Here is a 26,080-nt window from a genome sequence, read left to right as displayed (position 1 = left end):
GAGAAAAAAGACTAGTACGCACACTGCATCGCAGACCTCAGAAACAGTTAATAAAATGAGAAAAACAGACTAGTACGCACCCTGCATCGCAGAACTCAGAAACAGTTAATAAAATAAGAAAAAAGACTAGTACGCACACTGCATCGCAGACCTCAGAAATAGTTAATAAAATGAGAAAAATAGACTAGTACACACACTGCATCGCAGACCTCAGAAACTGTTAATAAAATGAGAAAAAAGGCTAGTACACACACTGCATCGCAGACCTCAGAAACAGTTAATAAAATGAGAAAAAAGACTAGTACGCACACTGCATCGCAGACCTCAGAAATAGTTAATAAAATGAGAAGAAAGACTAGTACGCACACTGCATCGCAGACCTCAGAAACAGTTAATAAAATGAGAAAAAAGACTAGTACGCACACTGCATCGCAGACATCAGAAACAGTTAATAAAATGAGAAAAAAGACTAGTACGCACACTGATCGCAGACCTTAGAAACAGTTAATAAAATGAAAAAAAAGACTAGTACGCACTACATCACAGACCTCAGAAACAGTTAATAAAATGAAAAAAAAGTCTAGTACGCACCCTGCATCGCAGACCTCAGAAACAGTTAATAAAATGAGAAAAAAGACTAGTATACACACTGCATCGCAGACCTCAGAAACAGTTAATAAGACTAGTACGCACACTGATCGCAGACCTCAGAAACAGTTAATAAAATGAGAAAAAAAGACTAGTACACACACTGCATCACAGACCTCAGAAACAGTTAATAAAATGAGAAAAAAGACTAGTACGCACACTGCATTGCAGACCTCAGAAACAGTTAATAAAATGAGAAGAAAGACTAGTACGCACACTGCATCGCAGACCTCAGAAACAGTTAATAAAATGAGAAAAAAGACTAGTACGCACACTGCATCGCAGACCTCAGAAACAGTTAATAAAATGAGAAAAAAGACTAGTATGCACACTGCATCGCAGACCTCAGGAAACAGTTAATAAAATGAGAAAAAGACTAGTATGCACACTGCATCACAGACCTTAGAAACAGTTAATAAAATGAGAAAAAAGACTAGTACGCACACTGGATCGCAGACCTCAGAAACAGTTAATAAAATGAGAAAAAAGACTAGTACGCACACTGAGATTAGTACGCACACTGCATCGCAGACCTCAGAAACAGTTAATAAAATGAGAAAAAGGCTAGTACACACACTGATCGCAGACCTCAGAAACAGTTAATAAAATGAGAAAAAAAGACTAGTACGCACACTGCATCGCAGACCTCAGAAACAGTTAATAAAATGAGAAGAAAGACTAGTACGCACACTGCATCGCAGACCTCAGAAACAGTTAATAAAATGAGAAAAAAAACTAGTACGCACACTGCATCGCAGACCTCAGAAACAGTTAATAAAATGAGAAAAAAGACTAGTACGCACACTGCATCGTAGACCTCAGAAACAGCTAATAAAATGAGAAAAAAGACTAGTACGCACACTGCATCTCATACCTCAGAAATAGTTAATAAAATGAGAAAAAAGACTAGTACGCACACTGCATCGCAGACCTCAGAAACAGTTAATAAAATGAGAAAAAAGACTAGTACGCACAGTGCATCGCAGACCTCAGAAACAGTTAATAAAATGAGAAAAACGACTAGTACGCACACTGCATCACAGACCTCAGAAACAGTTAATAAAATGAGAAAAAAGACTAGTATGCACACTGCATCGCAGACCTCAGAAACAGTTAATAAAATGAGAAGAAAGACTTGTACGCACACTGCATCGCAGACCTCAGAAACAGTTAATAAAATGAGAAAAAAGACTAGTACGCACACTGCATCGCAGACCTCAGAAACAGTTAATAAAATGAGAAGAAAGACTAGTACGCACACTGCATTGCAGACCTCAGAAACAGTTAATAAAATGAGAAAAAAAACTAGTACGCACACTGCATCACAGACCTCAGAAACAGTTAATAAAATGAGAAAAAAGACTAGTACGCACACTGCATCGTAGACCTCAGAAACAGTTAATAAAATGAGAAAAAAAACTAGTACGCACACTGCATCGCAGACCTCAGAAACAGTTAATAAAATGAGAAAAAAGACTAGTACGCACACTGCATCGCAGACCTCAGAAACAGTTAATAAAATGAGAAAAAAGACTAGTACGCACACTGCATCTCAGACCTCAGAAATAGTTAATAAAATGAGAAAAAAGACTAGTACGCACACTGCATCGCAGACCTCAGAAACAGTTAATAAAATGAAAAAAAAGACTAGTACGCACACTGCATCGCAGACCTCAGAAACAGTTAATAAAATGAGAAAAACGACTAGTACGCACACTGCATCACAGACCTCAGAAACAGTTAATAAAATGAGAAAAAAGACTAGTATGCACACTGCATCGCAGACCTCAGAAACAGTTAATAAAATGAGAAGAAAGACTTGTACGCACACTGCATCGCAGACCTCAGAAACAGTTAATAAAATGAGAAAAAAGACTAGTACGCACACTGCATCGCAGACCTCAGGAACAGTTAATAAAATGAGAAGAAAGACTAGTACGCGCACTGCATCGCAGACCTCAGAAACAGTTAATAAAATGAGAAAAAAAACTAGTACGCACACTGCATCACAGACCTCAGAAACAGTTAATAAAATGAGAAAAAAGACTAGTACGCACACTGCATCGCAGACCTCAGAAACAGTTAATAAAATGAGAAAAAAGACTAGTACGCACACTGCATCTCAGACCTCAGAAACAGTTAATAAAATGAGAAAAAAGACTAGTACGCACACTGCATCGCAGACCTCAGAAACAGTTAATAAAATGAGAAAAAAGACTAGTACGCACACTGATCGCAGACCTCAGAAACAGTTAATAAAATGAGAAAAAAAGACTAGTACGCACACTGCATCACAGACCTCAGAAACAGTTAATAAAATGAGAAAAAAGACTAGTACGCACCCTGCATCGCAGACCTCAGAAACAGTTAATAAAATGAGAAAAAAGTCTAGTACGCACACTGCATCGCAGACCTCAGAAACAGTTAATAAAATGAGAAAAAAGACTAGTACGCACACTGATCGCAGACCTCAGAAACAGTTAATAAAATGAGAAAAAAAAGACTAGTACGCACACTGCATCACAGACCTCAGAAACAGTTAATAAAATGAGAAAAAATACTAGTATGCACCCTGCATCGCAGACCTCAGAAACAGTTAATAAAATGAGAAAAAAGACTAGTATGCACACTGCATCACAGACCTCAGAAACAGTTAATAAAATGAGAAAAAAGACTAGTACGCACACTGCATCACAGACCTCAGAAACAGTTAATAAAATGAGAAAAAAAGACTAGTACGCACACTGCATCACAGACCTCAGAAACAGTTAATAAAATGAGAAAAAAAGACTAGTACGCACACTGCATCGCAGATCTCAGAAACAGTTAATAAAATGAGAAAAAAGACTAGTACGCACACTGCATCGCAGACCTCAGAAACAGTTAATAAAATGAGAAAAAAGACTAGTGCACACACTGCATCGCAGACCTCAGAAACAGTTAATAAAATGAGAAAAAAGACTAGTACGCACACTGCATCACAGACCTCAGAAACAGTTAATAAAATGAGAAAAAAGACTAGTACGCACACTGCATCACAGACCTCAGAAACAGTTAATAATATGAGAAAAAAAAGACTAGTACGCACACTGTATCACAGACCTCAGAAACAGTTAATAAAATGAGAAAAACAGACTAGTATGCACCCTGCATCGCAGACCTCAGAAACAGTTAATAAAATGAGAAAAAAGACTAGTACGCACACTGCATCACAGACCTCAGAAACAGTTAATAAAATGAGAAAAAAAGGCTAGTACGCACACTGCATCACAGACCTCAGAAACAGTTAATAAAATGAGAAAAAAGACTAGTACACACACTGCATCGCAGACCTCAGAAACAGTTAATAAAATGAGAAAAAAGACTAGTACGCACACTGATCGCAGACCTCAGAAACAGTTAGTAAAATGAGAAAAAAAAGACTAGTACGCACACTGCATCACAGACCTCAGAAACAGTTAATAAAATGAGAAAAAATACTAGTACGCACCCTGCATCGCAGACCTCAGAAACAGTTAATAAAATGAGAAAAAAGACTAGTATGCACACTGCATCACAGACCTCAGAAACAGTTAATAAAATGAGAAAAAGACTAGTATGCACACTGCATCACAGACCTCAGAAACAGTTAATAAAATGAGAAAAAAGACTAGTACGCACACTGCATCACAGACCTCAGAAACAGTTAATAAAATGAGAAAAAAAGACTAGTACGCACACTGCATCGCAGATCTCAGAAACAGTTAATAAAATGAGAAAAAAGACTAGTACGCACACTGCATCGCAGACCTCAGAAACAGTTAATAAAATGAGAAAAAAGACTAGTGTGCACACTGCATCGCAGACCTCAGAAACAGTTAATAAAATGAGAAAAAAGACTAGTACGCACACTGCATCACAGACCTCAGAAACAGTTAATAAAATGAGAAAAAAGACTAGTACGCACACTGCATCACAGACCTCAGAAACAGTTAATAATATGAGAAAAAAAAGACTAGTATGCACACTGTATCACAGACCTCAGAAACAGTTAATAAAATGAGAAAAACAGACTAGTATGCACCCTGCATCGCAGACCTCAGAAACAGTTAATAAAATGAGAAAAAAGACTAGTACGCACACTGCATCACAGACCTCAGAAACAGTTAATAAAATGAGAAAAAAAGGCTAGTACGCACACTGCATCACAGACCTCAGAAACAGTTAATAAAATGAGAAAAAAGACTAGTACACACACTGCATCGCAGACCTCAGAAACAGTTAATAAAATGAGAAAAACAGACTAGTACGCACCCTGCATCGCAGAACTCAGAAACAGTTAATAAAATGAGAAAAAAGACTAGTACACACACTGCATCGCAGACCTCAGAAATAGTTAATAAAATGAGAAAAATAGACTAGTACACACACTGCATCGCAGACCTCAGAAACAGTTAATAAAATGAGAAAAAAGGCTAGTACACACACTGCATCGCAGACCTCAGAAACAGTTAATAAAATGAGAAAAAAGACTAGTACGCACACTGCATCGCAGACCTCAGAAATAGCTAATAAAATGAGAAGAAAGACTAGTACGCACACTGCATCGCAGACCTCAGAAACAGTTAATAAAATGAGAAAAAAGACTAGTATGCACACTGCATCGCAGACATAAGAAACAGTTAATAAAATGAGAAAAAAGACTAGTACGCACACTGATCGCAGACCTTAGAAACAGTTAATAAAATGAAAAAAAAGACTAGTACGCACACTACATCACAGACCTCAGAAACAGTTAATAAAATGAGAAAAAAGACTAGTACGCACCCTGCATCGCAGACCTCAGAAACAGTTAATAAAATAAGAAAAAAGACTAGTATGCACACTGCATTGCAGACCTCAGAAACAGTTAATAAGACTAGTACGCACACTGATCGCAGACCTCAGAAACAGTTAATAAAATGAGAAAAAAAGACTAGTACGCACACTGCATCACAGACCTCAGAAACAGTTAATAAAATGAGAAAAAAGACTAGTACGCACACTGCATCGCAGACCTCAGAAACAGTTAATAAAATGAGAAGAAAGACTAGTACGCACACTGCATCGCAGACCTCAGAAACAGTTAATAAAATGAGAAAAAAGACTAGTACGCACACTGCATCGCAGACCTCAGAAACAGTTAATAAAATGAGAAAAAAGACTAGTATGCACACTGCATCGCAGACCTCAGGAAACAGTTAATAAAATGAGAAAAAGACTAGTATGCACACTGCATCACAGACCTTAGAAACAGTTAATAAAATGAGAAAAAAGACTAGTACGCACACTGGATCGCAGACCTCAGAAACAGTTAATAAAATGAGAAAAAAGACTAGTACGCACACTGCATCGCAGACCTCAGAAACAGTTAATAAAATGAGAAGAAAGACTAGTACGCACACTGCATCGCAGACCTCAGAAACAGTTAATAAAATAAGAAAAAAAACAAGTACGCACACTGCATCGCAGACCTCAGAAACAGTCAATAAAATGAGAAAAAAGACTAGTACTCACACTGCATCGCAGACCTCAGAAACAGTTAATAAAATGAGAAAAAAGACTAGTACGCACACTGCATCTCAGACCTCAGAAATAGTTAATAAAATGAGAAAAAAGACTAGTACGCACACTGCATCGCAGACCTCAGAAACAGTTAATAAAATGAGAAAAAAGACTAGTACGCACACTGCATCGCAGACCTCAGAAACAGTTAATAAAATGAGAAAAACGACTAGTACGCACACTGCATCACAGACCTCAGACACAGTTAATAAAATGAGAAAAAAGACTAGTATGCACACTGCATCGCAGACCTCAGAAACAGTTAATAAAATGAGAAGAAAGACTTGTATGCACACTGCATCGCAGACCTCAGAAACAGTTAATAAAATGAGAAAAAAGACTAGTACGCACACTGCATCGCAGACCTCAGAAACAGTTAATAAAATGAGAAGAAAGACTAGTACGCACACTGCATCGCAGACCTCAGAAACAGTTAATAAAATGAGAAAAAAAACTAGTACGCACACTGCATCACAGACCTCAGAAACAGTTAATAAAATGAGAAAAAAGACTAGTACGCACACTGCATCGCAGACCTCAGAAACAGTTAATAAAATGAGAAAAAAGACTAGTACGCACACTGCATCTCAGACCTCAGAAACAGTTAATAAAATGAGAAAAAAGACTAGTACGCACACTGCATCGCAGACCTCAGAAACAGTTAATAAAATGAGAAAAAAGGCTAGTACACACACTGATCGCAGACCTCAGAAACAGTTAATAAAATGAGAAAAAAGACTAGTACGCACACTGCATCGCAGACCTCAGAAACAGTTAATAAAATGAGAAGAAAGACTAGTATGCACACTGCATCGCAGACCTCAGAAACAGTTAATAAAATGAGAAAAAAAACTAGTACGCACACTGCATCGCAGACCTCAGAAACAGTTAATAAAATGAGAAAAAAGACTAGTACGCACACTGCATCGCAGACCTCAGAAACAGTTAATAAAATGAGAAAAAAGACTAGTACGCACACTGCATCTCAGACCTCAGAAATAGTTAATAAAATGAGAAAAAGACTAGTACGCACACTGCATGCAGACCTCAGAAACAGTTAATAAAATGAGAAAAAAGACTAGTACGCACACTGCATCGCAGACCTCAGAAACAGTTAATAAAATGAGAAAAACGACTAGTACGCACACTGCATCACAGACCTCAGAAACAGTTAATAAAATGAGAAAAAAGACTAGTACAAAGACTAGTACGCACACTGCATCGCAGACCTCAGAAACAGTTAATAAAATGAGAAAAAAGGCTAGTACGCACACTGCATCGCAGACCTCAGAAACAGTTAATAAAATGAGAAAAAAGACTAGTACGCACACTGCATCGCAGACCTCAGAAACAGTTAATAAAATGAGAAGAAAGACTAGTACGCACACTGCATCGCAGACCTCAGAAACAGTTAATAAAATGAGAAGAAAGACTAGTATGCACACTGCATCGCAGACCTCAGAAACAGTTAATAAAATGAGAAGAAAGACTAGTACGCACACTGCATCGCAGACCTCAGAAACAGTTAATAAAATGAGAAAAAAGACTAGTACGCACACTGCATCGCAGACCTCAGAAACAATTAATAAAATGAGAAAAAAAGACTAGTATGCACACTGCATCGCAGACCTCAGAAACAGTTAATAAAATGAGAAAAAAGACTAGTATGCACCCTGCATCGCAGACCTCAGAAACAGTTAATAAAATGAGAAAAAAGACTAGTATGCACACTGCATCACAGACCTCAGAAACAGTTAATAAAATGAGAAAAAAAGACTAGTACGCACACTGCATCGCAGACCTCAGAAACAGTTAATAAAATGAGAAAAATAGACTAGAACGCACACTGCATCGCAGACCTCAGAAACAGTAAATAAAATGAGAAAAAAAGACTAGTACGCACACTGCATCGCAGACCTCAGAAACAGTAAATAAAATGAGAAAAAAGACTAGTACGCACACTGCATCGCAGACCTCAGAAACAGTTAATAAAATGAGAAAAAAGACTAGTACGCACACTGCATCACAGACCTCAGAAACAGTTAATAAAATGAGAAAAAAGACTAGTACGCACACTGCATCGCAGACCTCAGAAACAGTTAATAAAATGAGAAAAAAGACTAGTATGCACACTGCATCACAGACCTCAGAAACAGTTAATAAAATGAGAAAAAAACACTAGTACGCACACTGCATCGCAGACCTCACAAACAGTTAATAAAATGAGAAAAAAGACTAGTACTCACACTGCATCGCAGACCTCAGAAAGTTAATAAAATGAGTAAAAAGACTAGTACACACACTGCATCGCAGACCTCAGAAACAGTAAATAAAATGAGAAAAAAGACAAGTATGCACACTGCATCGCAGACCTCAGAAACAGTAAATAAAATGAGAAAAAAAGACTAGTACGCACACTGCATCACAGACCTCAGAAACAGTTAATAAAATGAGAAAAAAGACTAGTACGCACACTGCATCGCAGACCTCAGAAACAGTTAATAAAATGAGAAAAAAAAACTAGTACGCACACTGCATCACAGACCTCAGAAACAGTTAATAAAATGAGAAAAAAAAACTAGTACGCACACTGCATCACAGACCTCAGAAACAGTTAATAAAATGAAAAAAAAAGACTAGTACGCACACTGCATCCCAGACCTCAGAAATAGTTAATAAAATGGGAAAAATAGACTAGTACGCACACTGCATCACAGACCTCAGAAACAGTTAATAAAATGAGAAAAAAAGACTAGTACGCACACTGCATCACAGTCCTCAGAAACAGTTAATAAAATGAGAAAAAAGACTACTACGCACACTGCATCACAGACCTCAGAAACAGTTAATAAAATGAGAAAAAAGACTAGTACGCACACTGCATCGCAGACCTCAGAAACAGTTAATAAAATGAGAAAAAAGACTAGTACGCACACTGCATCGCAGACCTCAGAAACAGTTAATAAAATGAGAAAAACGACTAGTACGCACACTGCATCACAGACCTCAGAAACAGTTAATAAAATGAGAAAAAGACTAGTACGCACACTGCATCGCAGACCTCAGAAACAGTTAATAAAATGAGAAGAAAGACTAGTACGCACACTGCATCGCAGACCTCAGAAACAGTTAATAAAATGAGAAAAAAGACTAGTACGCACACTGCATCGCAGACCTCAGAAACAGTTAATAAAATGAGAAAAAAGACTAGTATGCACACTGCATCGCAGACCTCAGGAAACAGTTAATAAAATGAGAAAAAAGACTAGTATGCACACTGCATCACAGACCTTAGAAACAGTTAATAAAATGAGAAAAAAGACTAGTACGCACACTGGATCGCAGACCTCAGAAACAGTTAATAAAATGAGAAAAAAGACTAGTACGCACACTGAGATTAGTACGCACTGCATCGCAGACCTCAGAAACAGTTAATAAAATGAGAAAAAAGGCTAGTACACACACTGATCGCAGACCTCAGAAACAGTTAATAAAATGAGAAAAAAAGACTAGTACGCACACTGCATCGCAGACCTCAGAAACAGTTAATAAAATGAGAAGAAAGACTAGTATGCACACTGCATCGCAGACCTCAGAAACAGTTAATAAAATGAGAAAAAAAACTAGTACGCACACTGCATCGCAGACCTCAGAAACAGTTAATAAAATGAGAAAAAAGACTAGTACGCACACTGCATCGCAGACCTCAGAAACAGTTAATAAAATGAGAAAAAAGACTAGTACGCACACTGCATCTCAGACCTCAGAAATAGTTAATAAAATGAGAAAAAAGACTAGTACGCACACTGCATCGCAGACCTCAGAAACAGTTAATAAAATGAGAAAAAAGACTAGTACGCACACTGCATCGCAGACCTCAGAAACAGTTAATAAAATGAGAAAAACGACTAGTACGCACACTGCATCACAGACCTCAGAAACAGTTAATAAAATGAGAAAAAAGACTAGTACAAAGACTAGTACGCACACTGCATCGCAGACCTCAGAAACAGTTAATAAAATGAGAAGAAAGACTAGTACGCACACTGCATCGCAGACCTCAGAAACAGTTAATAAAATGAGAAAAAAAGACTAGTACGCACACTGCATCACAGACCTCAGAAACAGTTAATAAAATGAGAAAAGACTAAACGCACACTGCATCGCAGACCTCAGAAACAGTTAATAAAATGAGAAAAAAGACTAGTACGCACACTGCATCTCAGACCTCAGAAACAGTTAATAAAATGAGAAAAAAGACTAGTACGCACACTGCATCGCAGACCTCTTTAACAGTTAATAAAATGAGAAAAAAGACTAGTACGCACACTGATCGCAGACCTCAGAAACAGTTAATAAAATGAGAAAAAAAGACTAGTACGCACACTGCATCACAGACCTCAGAAACAGTTAATAAAATGAGAAAAAAGACTAGTACACACCCTGCATCGCAGACCTCAGAAACAGTTAATAAAATGAGAAAAAAGTCTAGTACGCACACTGCATCGCAGACCTCAGAAACAGTTAATAAAATGAGAAAAAAGACTAGTACGCACACTGATCGCAGACCTCAGAAACAGTTAATAAAATGAGAAAAAAAGACTAGTACGCACACTGCATCACAGACCTCAGAAACAGTTAATAAAATGAGAAAAAATACTAGTACGCACCCTGCATCGCAGACCTCAGAAACAGTTAATAAAATGAGAAAAAAGACTAGTATGCACACTGCATCACAGACCTCAGAAACAGTTAATAAAATGAGAAAAAAAGACTAGTACGCATACTGCATCACAGACCTCAGAAATAGTTAATAAAATGAGAAAAAAAGACTAGTACGCACACTGCATCACAGACCTCAGAAACAGTTAATAAAATGAGAAAAAAAGACTAGTACGCACACTGCATCGCAGATCTCAGAAACAGTTAATAAAATGAGAAAAACGACTAGTACGCACACTGCATCACAGACTTCAGAAAGAGTTAATAAAATGAGAAAAAAGACTAGTACGCACACTGCATCGCAGACCTCAGAAACAGTTAATAAAATGAGAAAAAAGACTAGTACGCACACTGCATCACAGACCTCAGAAACAGTTAATAAAATGAGAAAAAAGACTAGTGCGCACACTGCATCACAGACCTCAGAAACAGTTAATAAAATGAGAAAAAAGACTAGTACACACACTGCATCGCAGACCTCAGAAACAGTTAATAAAATGAGAAAAACGACTAGTACGCACACTGCATCACAGACCTCAGAAACAGTTAATAAAATGAGAAAAAAGACTAGTACGCACACTGCATCGCAGACCTCAGAAACAGTTAATAAAATGAGAAGAAAGACTAGTACGCACACTGCATCGCAGACCTCAGAAACAGTTAATAAAATGAGAAAAAAGACTAGTACGCACACTGCATCGCAGACCTCAGAAACAGTTAATAAAATGAGAAAAAAGACTAGTATGCACACTGCATCGCAGACCTCAGGAAACAGTTAATAAAATGAGAAAAAAGACTAGTATGCACACTGCATCACAGACCTTAGAAACAGTTAATAAAATGAGAAAAAAGACTAGTACGCACACTGGATCGCAGACCTCAGAAACAGTTAATAAAATGAGAAAAAAGACTAATACGCACACTGAGATTAGTACGCACACTGCATCGCAGACCTCAGAAACAGTTAATAAAATGAGAAAAAAGGCTAGTACACACACTGATCGCAGACCTCAGAAACAGTTAATAAAATGAGAAAAAAAGACTAGTACGCACACTGCATCGCAGACCTCAGAAACAGTTAATAAAATGAGAAGAAAGACTAGTATGCACACTGCATCGCAGACCTCAGAAACAGTTAATAAAATGAGAAAAAAAACTAGTACGCACACTGCATCGCAGACCTCAGAAACAGTTAATAAAATGAGAAAAAAACTAGTACGCACACTGCATCGCAGACCTCAGAAACAGTTAATAAAATGAGAAAAAAGACTAGTACGCACACTGCATCTCAGACCTCAGAAATAGTTAATAAAATGAGAAAAAAGACTAGTACGCACACTGCATCGCAGACCACAGAAACAGTTAATAAAATGAGAAAAAAGACTAGTACGCACACTGCATCGCAGACCTCAGAAACAGTTAATAAAATGAGAAAAACGACTAGTACGCACACTGCATCACAGACCTCAGAAACAGTTAATAAAATGAGAAAAAAGACTAGTACAAAGACTAGTACGCACACTGCATCGCAGACCTCAGAAACAGTTAATAAAATGAGAAGAAAGACTAGTACGCACACTGCATCGCAGTGCTCAGAAACAGTTAATAAAATGAGAAAAAAAGACTAGTACGCACACTGCATCACAGACCTCAGAAACAGTTAATAAAATGAGAAAAAAGACTAGTACGCACACTGCATCGCAGACCTCAGAAACAGTTAATAAAATGAGAAAAAAGACTAGTACGCACACTGCATCTCAGACCTCAGAAACAGTTAATAAAATGAGAAAAAAGACTAGTACGCACACTGCATCGCAGACCTCAGAAACAGTTAATAAAATGAGAAAAAAGACTAGTACGCACACTGATCGCAGACCTCAGAAACAGTTAATAAAATGAGAAAAAGACTAGTACGCACACTGCATCACAGACCTCAGAAACAGTTAATAAAATGAGAAAAAAGACTAGTACGCACCCTGCATCGCAGACCTCAGAAACAGTTAATAAAATGAGAAAAAAGTCTAGTACGCACACTGCATCGCAGACCTCAGAAACAGTTAATAAAATGAGAAAAAAGACTAGTACGCACACTGATCGCAGACCTCAGAAACAGTTAATAAAATGAGAAAAAAAAAACTAGTACGCACACTGCATCACAGACCTCAGAAACAGTTAATAAAATGAGAAAAAATACTAGTACGCACCCTGCATCGCAGACCTCAGAAACAGTTAATAAAATGAGAAAAAAGACTAGTATGCACACTGCATCACAGACCTCAGAAACAGTTAATAAAATGAGAAAAAAAGACTAGTACGCATACTGCATCACAGACCTCAGAAATAGTTAATAAAATGAGAAAAAAAGACTAGTACGCACACTGCATCACAGACCTCAGAAACAGTTAATAAAATGAGAAAAAAAGACTAGTACGCACACTGCATCGCAGATCTCAGAAACAGTTAATAAAATGAGAAAAAAGACTAGTACGCACACTGCATCGCAGACCTCAGAAACAGTTAATAAAATGAGAAAAAAGACTAGTACACACACTGCATCGCAGACCTCAGAAACAGTTAATAAAATGAGGAAAAAGACTAGTACGCACACTGCATCGCAGACCTCAGAAACAGTTAATAAAATGAGAAAAAAGACTAGTATGCACACTGCATCGCAGACCTCAGAAATAGTTAATAAAATGAGAAAAAAAGACTAGTACGCACACTGCATCGCAGACCTCAGAAACAGTTAATAAAATGAGAAAAAAGGCTAGTACACACACTGCATCGCAGACCTCAGAAACAGTTAATAAAATGAGAAAAAAGACTAGTACGCACCCTGCATCGCAGACCTCAGAAACAGTTAATAAAATGAGAAAAAAGACTAGTACGCACACTGCATCGCAGACCTCAGAAACAGTTAATAAAATGAGAAAAAAGACTAGTACACACACTTATCGCAGACCTCAGAAACAGTTAATAAAATGAGAAAAAAGACTAGTACGCACACTGCATCACAGACCTCAGAAACAGTTAATAAAATGAGAAAAAAGACTAGTATGCACACTGCATCGCAGACCTCAGAAACAGTTAATAAAATGAGAAAAAAAGACTAGTATGCACACTGCATCGCAGACCTCAGAAACAGTTAATAAAATGAGAAAAAAGACTAGTACACACACTGCATCGCAGACCTCAGAAACAGTTAATAAAATGAGAAAAAAGACTAGTACGCACACTGCATCGCAGACCTCAGAAACAGTTAATAAAATGAGAAAAAAAGACTAGTACGCACACTGCATCGCAGACCTCAGAAACAGTTAATAAAATGAGAAAAAAAGACTAGTACGCACACTGCATCGCAGACCTCAGAAACAGTTAATAAAATGCAATGCTGTTATAAAGCCGTACTAAAATTCTGTGAATGTTACCTATTGTTAACTGAATATATTAGCATTACATCTCCTGTATCACCTACAGGATATGTCTTAAACAAAGGCTTACACAACTCATGATGCAATATTTAGTCCATGACAAGTTATTTGTTTCAGCAACATGTTAAATGTGCTGAAACTACTCTAGTTTAATGCTATCTACATTGCAAATATGGATGTAATTATAAAACATCATTAGTTTGGAGTTTATTATTTGGCCAAAAACATAGTCAAGAAATACCATAAACTAAAATGATTTAATAAGAAGGAAATATGAAAAATATTCACATTTCTGTATTAAAAGTTCAGCTGTGTTTATACATTTTGTCTATGTATCTTCCAGTTGACAAAAAAGCATGGCGTAAATGTACAGTAAAGAAACTACAAGGTAAAGAAGTGCAATATACCTTTTTAAACTTAAAATTACTACAAAGGTTGCCTTCTAATCATAATACAGAAATATTTAAATTCACTACGTGTCATTCCTCCTATAGCTTCATGCTACAAGTTTCACAAACACATAGTAACCATGTAAACTTAAATGGGAATTCTTTCAGCATTATTTTTAGTTTCTGGGAAGCTACTTTGCTGAAGTAGATATGCAAGTGTAAATTAAAATACCTCTAGTACTACCTCTTCATCAAAAGTGACATATTTGCTATGAAGCTTTATTTCCACTTTAGTCAAGATGCAACACATCGCAAACAAAATATCTAACCCAACTAATTGTAATTCAGGTACCTATAAAAATATGCAGACTCTAATGGCACAGAAGAATAAAGCCATGACTGTGGTCCAGCCACTAAGAATCAACTGGAAGCTCAAGAGAGTGATGGGGTGAAGCCAGCAATGGAGAGCACAAGACATCATGGAGGGGGGATTAGGATACAGAGGTTGTGGTCTGGGGTGGGTATTAGGCTCACCATGCCACTGAGGGGTAGTGGGCTTCATAGTGGACATGTGGAAGCATGTGCTTAATTGGGAAGGCATTGTGTGCCTTGCGGTAACATGGCTTACTCATCTCCCCAACCCCCCTATGTCCAGGGGGTTATATTAGGGACATCATAAATGTCTTCATAATTAGTATGCCAATGAAGTTACAAGTAGCCATCATGTCTGTCTGAATGATGAATCCTATATAGCCTTTTTCTTCCAACCATGGAGGAACAAATGGGTTCAATTCAGATTAGAGGATATAAGATGGTTGACAACTACAAGAACAAAAATTCACTTAGAAAAAAATGTGTGCAAAACAGTGCAAAACAATTGCTTTTACAGTGTGTCTATGCCCCCTGAACCACTGTGTGGGCTCTGCCCCCCCCCCCACACACACATACACACGCACTGGATATCTAAGCATATTACATTCAAGGATGCCCAAATTTACAGAAAAGGAAAAACATGAAAAAAGCAAAAACAAAAAAAAAAACTTTTTCTTCTTCTTCTATTTGTGTAACCTCACACTGCTGCAAAAAAGAAAGCACTCTGGTATACTGAGATGTCAACAACATATGATAGCAACCTTACAAAAGTGATTGGGATATTACTGAAAGCAGTACAAGATAAACAGGAGCATTATGCCTTACTCAGAATGGTTTAACATGGTCAGGCTTTGAAATGAATCTACTCAGTAAACAATATGTTGCTATATATGTGTCAGATGTTCATTTGTACCTTAATAATTTCCACAGTAAAAAGTAGAAAACATTCTTATTAGGCCATGTTAAAGAGAAGCTTTTGACCAACATTGTTGGTAATGTATTCTGGAGAGAAAGCAACCAAAAAATATAATCAAATGTAAACATGATAAAATCTTAAAACAGAAAACTACAAGTTATAATGAAATTTTGCAAACCATTTAACACATAGATAATTTGATGACTATCCTGAACAGAGGTGTGAAACTATGAAAATGGCTGCACTGGTGCATACACAAATCATGAAAAATAAAATTGTGAACCATAATGTTAAGGAACTCAAAGAGATCTTTGTGAAATCATTCCTCAGCAGAATCAGCAGAGTGTTTTGTACTTTCTACAACAAATTGTAACACTGCAAGAATACGGACAGACCATTGCATTACCCTTTGGGTTCCATATGGTCTTCCTTTCAGAAGCAATATGCCTTCCGTCAAGTAGATTCTCTTCTGTGCAATATTCTTAAAACTGATTGTTTTTCCTTGTCCTCTAGCAGGCTCTCAGTTGATGACTCACAAAGCAACCAGTCAGCTCACCCCAACACCCCATCCCTTTCCACCCCATTAAACTCTGTTGTGGCAACTACATCTTCTTCATTCACACCCCAAAAGTACGAGAAGCTCTTCCACCCTTCCTGGAAAGCAATGATTCCTACAACCCTTTACAAAGACCTCAAAATCGATGTCAATGAAACTGTCAAACATAATTGCTTTCTAGACTTCATCCACCAGTCTAGAAATAATTCCATATCTGCCACCTTTGTTATGCAAATATAACTCCTCTATTACTAATTTATACCCGTCTTCCCTCTCACTTCCCCCTTTCTGAATATTTTCTCTACTGTTTGATAGTAAATTTATAGACTGTATTATGTATACATTTTTGTTATATTAGCTTGATGTTCGGGATACCCCAAAATGTAAACAGGTTCAAACTATATGTTCTCGTATTTTGGTATTGTTTATTAATTGTGCTTCTACCTTTGTTTATAAAATATTTGTGTTTCTTTAATTGCCCCTTTTGATGTTTCACATCCGTTTATTAAAATTTTATTTTTTTAAATCCTTGAATATACATGCCTAAGGTAGGTCTAGAAAATGTCCATTTGAGTCAGTGTCTTGCCCTGTTTAGCAAAATTAACATAAATAAATGTATGTATGCATGTATGTATTTATTTATTAAAATGTATCCAAATTTACATGATTCTGTCTCTGTGATTTAACTTCTAGTGGTAGATAAGCAGGTTTGAGAACATTATATCTGACTGGCTACATTTCGTCACAGAGTTAGCTGGTTTTAAGATAATTAATGATTTTTTTATAATTCCGCATTTTAACATTGTCCTTGAAATGTTAGAGTTATTTGAATACTTCAAGGCTAAAGCAGACCTATGAATTTATATATTTTAAAAAATGGAAACAAAATATTTTTGTTTACAAAAATGTCAAAGGTAAGGGTTTCAATTAGGTCTCAGCTATAAAGTTATTGATACAACATCCTGCTCCAAATGAACATTTTTCCCTGAAGTATTTTATCATATAAGCATGCTGTTTCATAGTTGCATTGCTTTTTGATATATTATTCCAGTGAAGATATTCTTCCTTGAACTTCTTCATACCTTTTAAGATATATAGATATATATATATATATATATATATATATATATATATATATATATATATATATATATATATATATAGGTTTACTATCATAAATTCGAAAGTAAAAATAAATAATGTCTTTATTTTCGAATTTATGCATCGAAAATGAACATTTTCGAATAATAGTAAACTCGAAAACAAGGGTGTATTGTCAAAAATGTCACTTGCGACATTTACGGCGATAGACAGCACGCCCACCCTTCCCATAATCACCTACCTACCTAACCGAACACACAGTTATGCAGGGGCTGAGCCCTGCACCCCCACACCCCTAACTTAATATTCCAACTCCGAGATTGCACTACAGTGAGGAAAGGGAAGCATTTCCCTAACCGCACTGTACCGCGATCCCCTCCCATGACCGAAAGTTAGAATTGCGAATGCACAGTTCATTCGCAATGCAAACCTTCGCTCATGTCACCTGCCGTAATATGAAGTATTTGAACATCTGATGTTCGAATACTTCATAGCCGTGCAAATGCACGTCGACATAATGATAGCAAACCATATATATATATATATATATATATATATATATTTGAAGTTCATTTGGTCAACACTAATTTGTGCCTTGTAAGTGAATTGCTGTACATTTTGTGTAGAAGGCCATTTCTGTGAGGGCTATTTTGGGCTATGTCCAGTTACTGGACAAAGGTAAGGTTTGGAGCTGGGAGTTTGTGTGTGAGTATGAGCATTATATAGTTAGGGTAAGGGTTAAGTAAGGGGACATATTTCGAGATTCTGTGTGTGTGTGTGTGTGTGTGTGTGTGTGTGTGTGTGTGTGTGTGTGTGTGTGTGTGTGTGCATGCGTATGCATGCGTGTGCATGTATGGGCCTGTGTGTGTGTGTGTGTGTGTGTGTGTGTGTGTGTGTGTGTGTGCGCGCGTGTGCACGTATGGGCGCGTGTGTGTGTGTGTGTGTGTGTGTGTGTGTGTGTGTGTTCGTGTGTGTGTGTGTGTGTGTGTGTGTGTGTGTGTGTGTGTGTGTGTGTGTGTGAGTGACTGTTTTAGGGTGATAGTAAAGGTTAGGTAAAAGTATAGGTGTAGTGCATGTGTGTGTTTCTGTGTGCATGAGTATATGGTGAGTGTCTGAGCTGTTGTGTACAGTGGTAATGTTACAAAAAGGGCTATTTTTAGGTAAGCTGCACTTTAGGATTAAGGGCAACGGCATGATTAGTGTTACCATGCATCACTAAGGGGGAGCAGGGGAACACATACCTTTTGAAAACACCCATAAGCTCACTCTGTACATATTCTTCTTTTTTACCTTCTAAACAAGCCAAATTTTTTTCTGCAAGCATTGTAGATTCAAACATGGTTTCATAAAAAGTTTCTAGCCCCAGATGGATCAGAGCTCATACGTCCTAGGCTTTCAAACCTAACAGTAACAGTATCTTTCTTTAATGTAATCCTTATTACAAACTTCTACAAACCTGCAAACAGCTTCTGCTGCACAGACTTACTTTGCAAACCTGCTGCAGCATATGATCTGTTCTGCACCCAAACGTGCCTAATTTCTGATATTGTCAAGCATGTATTTCTTTCACAGTCTTTTATTGCTGTATACATCATGCCAGGCATAGAATTTCCTGAAAAATGTTGTCTTTAGATAAATACATTTCTGTAGTTCTTCCTCTGAGTGATGAATCATGGGGGAAATAGCTCCTGAACTACTGACTGAAATGTTTTTGCAGCTTCCCTCCTATAATAATTCCCATTTTCTGCCAGTTCACCTTAAAAATAACACAGGAAAACAATGTCATTAGGTTCTCTTTTTGCTGCCTCTGTCATTTGGACATTTTGAGTTTCCATTAATTCATCAGAAGCTGTGCCCACCACATAAAAAAAAAGAGTAGATGCACTTTCCTGCTTACCTGGTCATATTTCTCTTAGTATGCATACCACCTTGGGTCTTCCCAGAAAATAGGCGATAGGGCTAGCAGGACTAGCCCAGTTGACAAAAGTGTAAATAAAAAATAAAATATATACAAATTGTTATGGGACTACTGCTATCTAGGTGCCTGAGGTTAGCTTTTTAAGTCTTATCTGACAGTAAACTGCATTTTATTTAACCTGCAGGCTTTCACTGATCCCTATAAGGCTCTCCTTACAACCAGTTATGATTTTCTTGAAGGGGACACTATATTTAATATCACCAAGAGAAAAAATGCTCTGTATGAGACTGAGACATGAACTTTATGTTTGAGAAACTAAACCATTCCACAGTTTGAGCATGTGCATTTGGCACATGTAAAGGTTTGTCCAGGAAAATGTTATTTCTAGTAACATCTACTGCAGGGATTTCAGAAGTACAGACTATAACCTGTAGTTGTATTTTGTCATAGTAAAGGGGTATTGAAGGTATATTTAATTTAGTCAACCCTTGCCTTACAGTTGTTTTTTTTATTTTGATGCTTCTACACAAAATATCTTTGAAACTGCTATTTTTATAGGAATCTCCAGTTTTGTCAAGTACAATGAATTGTTTCCTTAGTTTTAGGAGACAAGTTATGCAAAGACTGTAGCTGTCCAGGTAGACTGGTGTGACAGGAGTAGGTAACTTGGGTATGTCTGGGTCATAGCTGAAAATGGTCTTCAGACCAGTCCACCTACCCAGTTAACAAAAAAAATAATAACAATGAACAAACCCACCCTCCCATGACCCCTTCCCATATTATTTTGCTTGCTGTCTTTGATTATAGTTATGTGCTGCGCTGTGTAGTTTTACAAAGTCTATGCACCTGCAGACAGAGATATTTTGGTAGACTCTGCCTTCATGACTGAACAGTAAATTTATTGCTATTATAACTAAAGGAGAACAAGGGTTTGTTGGCTTTTAAATGGGCCACCATAAGAATAACATCAGTGAAGCCAAGTGCAAGACAGAGAACGGCCTCTGATAGGATCAGGGATACTGCTGGGAAAAATCCTAGCCAAGGCAGGATAGAGATAAGCTAGAAATACCAATACTGTGAGTATTAACTGGCAACTTATTTCTGTCTCAAAGCAGTATTGTTCTGGTGAGTATCCCTCTGAACTTTTACTGCATTTGCTTACTATATAAGATAACATTTATAAGATAAATAACTTTGTGCTAATTACTCTTAGACTGTTTTATTAACATTTTGTTCCTAGAATCCTTCATGGGATGGGCAGCTTCATTCAACTTATTGTTATGTAAGTGGAAAACATTTCTTTTAACATCTGCTTTTGTGAAGGTATGCACCTTCTTAATGGGATTATTGTCAGAGTAATGACTATTACCAGTAAAATATTTAAAGAAAGCTTGTTCCAAGTAAAATTTGATTTGCCCATAAAAGGTTTCCTGATTCCTTCAAATAAAATGTCTAAAAATTGTCTTTTTCTGTTATGTTTCTAGAAACACTTTTACGTTGTAGCTGCAGCCAACAGGCTCCAAAGATTTCGTCTGCAACATTCAGTGATGCAGAAGTAGACTGCATAACAACTGGAACAGGAATTAACTGGAGATCAGTTTAGCTCTTATAGTGAAGTCGTTCACTGTGTTTATTTGAAGTGTATATAATATAAGCTCTGTGGAAGGAGGATCATCGCTTCTTTTCCCCACTTAACATGCTCTCAGAGTCTAAACAATGTTTATGCTATGCTCTACTATGCTATATGTGATCTATATTCATATGGGACATTCCCATATATGCATTACGTCTTCTGCATATTGTAAATCTAACCCTTTTGTTAACTGAATTCACTGAAAACAAACTAAGTGTGCACTTTAAACACTGATTAACTGGTAAGAATGTGGCTTTCTTTTTGTGTCTGTCAATGCAGAGGGCAAATTTTAGTGAACAGTGTTACTTTCAACTGAGAAGGTCATAGGAAAGACATTTTTTGTTGCATGCAAACACTGAGAAATTTTAATGACCACAAAAACGTTGGCACAAAGCCTGGCTAAGATACTGTTATAAATAACTGACAGTGAAAATCCATACAGGGGGCATGTAAGTAGGTGTGGCAGTCATATATATATATATATATATATATATATATATATATATATATATATATATATATATATATATATATCCATGCTGTTGTTATAATTGCACCGTTGAACATAGATCTCAGCATTCTGCAAATCAGGTTCAGGTTATTTTGCAGTCGTGTTACATAAGCTTCTTTATAGCTGCTATTACATATTTTTTCAGTTTTAATTTAAAGGACAGTTAACAAACCAAATTCATTTAAATTTATTGGATTTACTTTTCCACAAAGATATATTGTGTCAATTTTATTGGTTAAATGTAAAACTTGCTGGAAAGCTAATGAATAAATGCATTTAAAAAAATGACCAGCATCTCAGACCAGTTAGATTACAAAAAATATCCAAAGTGTATACATTTCCTTTATCACTTTTTAACTATAAGAAAAGAAATTGATGTTTTAGAGTATACTGCTGTTTACAAAGAAATCTACTTCCAGAACCACTTGCAGATTCTAGTGTTCAGTGACAACAGTCCTAACAGCATTGTCAGAATTTCTTGACTCAGATAATTACTGTAGTTTAATGATAAACTTTATATGAGAATAAAAGGTCAAGATCTCACACTTTTATGCAGCACTTCATAAAAGAGTTACTGCTGACCCTGGAAGGCCAAGCACTTTTGCAGATTTTCAGCAGGGTCTCTGCATTGCATTACGTGTAGCAGATGACAGGCATAGAAATGTATATAAACTGACACACTAATGTAGGTTCTAGCATGTAGCAGCATTTTGCTGACTAATATTGTCTTTTGGCTTTTCCTGGTTAGGGGTTTCCACAGTGGAACTCCGGTCTGCTAATGATTGGCAGTGGATTTTTATGGTGCCGCGTTGCCAGCCCGACACCCAACCTTCAAAGAAGGCACACCCATTCACGCATGCACCTGACATTGTGAAATACATACATCTTAGACAGGACAGGGGACTCCAGAGTTTAATACATTCTCCAATCCTAATTATGTTAAGACCACACCCCCTCACCAGCTTACTGATTACAGTTATCATTAGTAGAATTCAGGATGGCTTCCTGAAATAACCAGAGTTCAGAACGCTCTGCATTTTGCTTATCAAAAGAGAGTGTTCAAATTCCTAAGCCTTTTCAGAAACTTTTGACTTTTTTGTAGACAAGCATTTGTTAAAAATCAGTTACCTAAAACTTCATATATTTATTTGTAGACTACAATGTTATAGCCATCTGTTCTTTCAAATTAGGAATTCATGACATAACTGATATCACTTTCCTGAATAAAAAAATCAGGACTGCAATCTGTTGCCTGTCAAGCAGTAGTCAAACCCTCAGCAAAAGTTCTGAATCTGTATTTCTTCTAAGACCACATACTGCATTAAGCACACTAGGTTTCTCATGCAGCTTTAAAAGAGGAGCAGACAAATTGTAACTGTTTTGTATGCCTATACTATTTCTTCCATGTTGACACCTTTTTATGCAAAACTGTGAGGATTTAGTTTCACTTCACCATGGCTCTTTTTCAGTATCAGTAACTATCTCTTCTTTAGCTCCTGAGACTATTCATGCTATCCCAGAGTCATATAGCTCTGAAATTTTGGTATCTTTACCCCCATCAATAACACAAGAGACTTGACACATTCTTGTTAAAACACTTCAGATCTGAGTTGTGCTAAGAAAAGGTGTTATGTCAGCAAGAGATTGAAACAATGTAGCACGTGAAAAGCCAATCCTGCCACTTGATGCTCAGCTCTGCTTCTTTCAGAGAGTTTTGGGGGTTGGCATAATGGTTAATGTGTTTATCTCACATGCAGAAGGTACAGGGTTTGATTCTCACCTTTCAGGAATATTGGCTAGGCTTAAAATGGCCCAGAAGGACAGCTGGCCTAGTACTTACCTATGAAACTATGAAATATAACTGTAAGCAGTCATACTTACAAACGTTTCCCAGCCTGTCACACTGCTGCTGCTGCATCCTTAATTGCAGATCAGGTTAAATATGAGATATTACAACACTGTAATGTCAGGAACAGAGCAGTAATCATAGCACTATCCCACCACCACCCGACTTGTTGGCCCAAAGTGGCTATGGCCTGTTCCTGAATCCTACTTGCCAGAAGGGCACAAAAGATGGGGACAGCATACAGTATAATAATTCTTAGCATTGCTAGTCTGGTTAACAGCTGGGGGTTAACTTTTAACTTCAGTTACATACTTGTCTGTTCCTGATTTAAAGTTTCATGAAAAACCGAGCATGCTTAATGCAGCATGTGGCCTTACTTAGAAGAAATACAGATTCAGAACCTTTGCTGGGGGGTTGACTATTGCTTTAACATTTAACTGAGTACAGTTTTACATGTTTATTCAAGAAGTATCACTTGCATCATGAATTCCTAATGTGAAAGAACAGATTGCTATAACATTGTAGTCTCTAAAAAAATGGAAAGTACGAGTTGCTTTTATTCAGGAGCAGTTCCAGTGTATGTATAATTTATTAAAATTAGGACAGTTACAAAATACGTCTTAGGAATAACTGAGAAGATTTCAGTCATTTTGAGCTGTATAAGTGAGCTATGAAGTGTTACAGCTTGAAAGGGACCACTTAGTAACCAATGATGACCTGAGAAAACTGCTCAGGGCGGAAAAAAAGTCCTCAAAAATATCAGATGGGCACAATTGACATGCAAATCTGTGAAAAAGGAAGACTATAACAGGAAAGCATCACAATGGATTTGTTTCATTGTGACAAATGTTTACGCAGTTGTTTTGTCCTTTCAGCCACATCTTTGCAACCGTTCAAAAGCAGCATCCCCCAAACTATAGTGCCAAGAGAAATTGCAGGTAACGCTTTAGGTGAGTGGGACATAACAGGTGTAAAAGCTGGCAGTTCCCTTTTGTGAAAGACACTAAAGCAAAGGAAACATTTTTTTTTTTATTTGGCAATAAAAATTAAGTGGTATTAATTAGAAAACACTTTGTAATGTAAATAAAATGCTGTGTCCAGCATCTGTACAACAGCTGCTGTCAGAAGACTGAATATAGAAAGGTTGATTACCATTCACTAAGCATTATTTTTTGAGACAGCTCTCAACCTAAAACAGCTACAACCGGAAATAAAGTCTTTTATAGGCCCTTACCCTTCACACTGCCCAAGCATGCTACCTGACTCTGACCAGGAAATGCTTAACCAGACAGTGTGCTTGGGTGACCTCTGACCAGGAAATGCTTAACCAGAGAGAGCTATTGGGTGACTGAGAAACTGGACTAGTTTCCTCAGCAGTCCAATGGACCACATGCCTAGTAACTACTTAAATGTCAGAGGCGAAACAGGTAGCCCATTCACCTTTGATGCTGGAAGATCAAAATACTGTGGGTTCTATTCCCACACCAAGTGCTTACATTCCAGTGGTAGTCAGCACAGACGATTAAGGTTATAAAAGCTGGTAAGAAGCTGCTTCTTATACTCCAGAGTTTGATATCCTCAGCCTATTTTGCCTACAGTGTGACTCTGACCAGAAAATGCTGTGGGGCAATTAGGAATATGGACTAGGTCCATCAGTAATGTACAGGACTGCATACCTAGTAACTCTATATTAACCTATAAGGCATCTTCACTGTCACTTAATTTTCAGTGTGAGACTATTTTTCTTTACCTCCACACACTACATTCAGTAATAGGTGTTTTTCTAGTTACTTTCTTTCCAGACAACTTAGCTTTTGTATTTTTCTAGAAAATCATGAAGTTAAATGCAATAAAAATAACATTACCTCATGATTTATATCCATATTTCTTGGCATGATCTTATGAAAAAGAACTGAGTCTTCTATTTTGTCCAGCCATCAATGCAGTTACAGTTACAATCAGTATATAGTGTTTTAAGACTTAATTTACAAGGGCATCTGGAACTGTGATTTCTTGACTACGTGTTCCCATTAATCTGTAACTGTTATTTACTTTCTACCCACTCACAGTAATTGTATAAGAATCACTTGACTGGAATTTGAGTTGTTCAAATTTGTCAGTGAGTAACTTCAGACTGTCACTATTACTGATCACTAAAGCAAACACTACAAAGTCAACTACATGGAGTCTGTTGTTGACCAACAAACTTACCCCCCTGTCCCTCACACACAACTGCACACATTTAAAAGGTATTGTTAGACAAAGGTTAAAAGTGCTTTAATTAAGGTCTAAGGAAGGGAATTGGTTGGGTGACCAGAGATCTGTAGATTGTATACACAAGGGTTATATTTATGTTGTCCTATATATATATATATATATATATATATATATATATATATATATATATATATATATATATATATACACATACACACACCTGTGTCTTTTGGCTTC

At 37.0% G+C, this 26,080-nt stretch overlaps 1 protein-coding gene across 1 annotated transcript in view; it reads left to right on the top strand.

The window, feature by feature from the left end:
• MYLK3 (myosin light chain kinase 3) overlaps positions 1-23,979 on the top strand; it is a 391,843-nt gene extending 367,864 nt beyond the window's left edge. The window contains exon 13 of the mRNA XM_044081894.1: positions 21,121-23,979. Within this exon, the coding sequence (XP_043937829.1) occupies positions 21,121-21,195 (75 nt within the window). The 3' untranslated portion in view covers positions 21,196-23,979. The remainder of the gene's footprint in view (positions 1-21,120) is intronic.
• Positions 23,980-26,080: the final 2,101 nt, after the last annotated feature.

Source organism: Protopterus annectens, chromosome 8.part1, assembly GCF_019279795.1.
Source record: "Protopterus annectens isolate FY-2018-M chromosome 8.part1, PAN1.0, whole genome shotgun sequence".
NCBI lineage: Eukaryota > Metazoa > Chordata > Ceratodontiformes > Protopteridae > Protopterus > Protopterus annectens.
The sequence above is the reverse complement of the archived record's forward strand: the minus strand, read 5'-3'. Positions and strand labels throughout refer to the sequence as shown.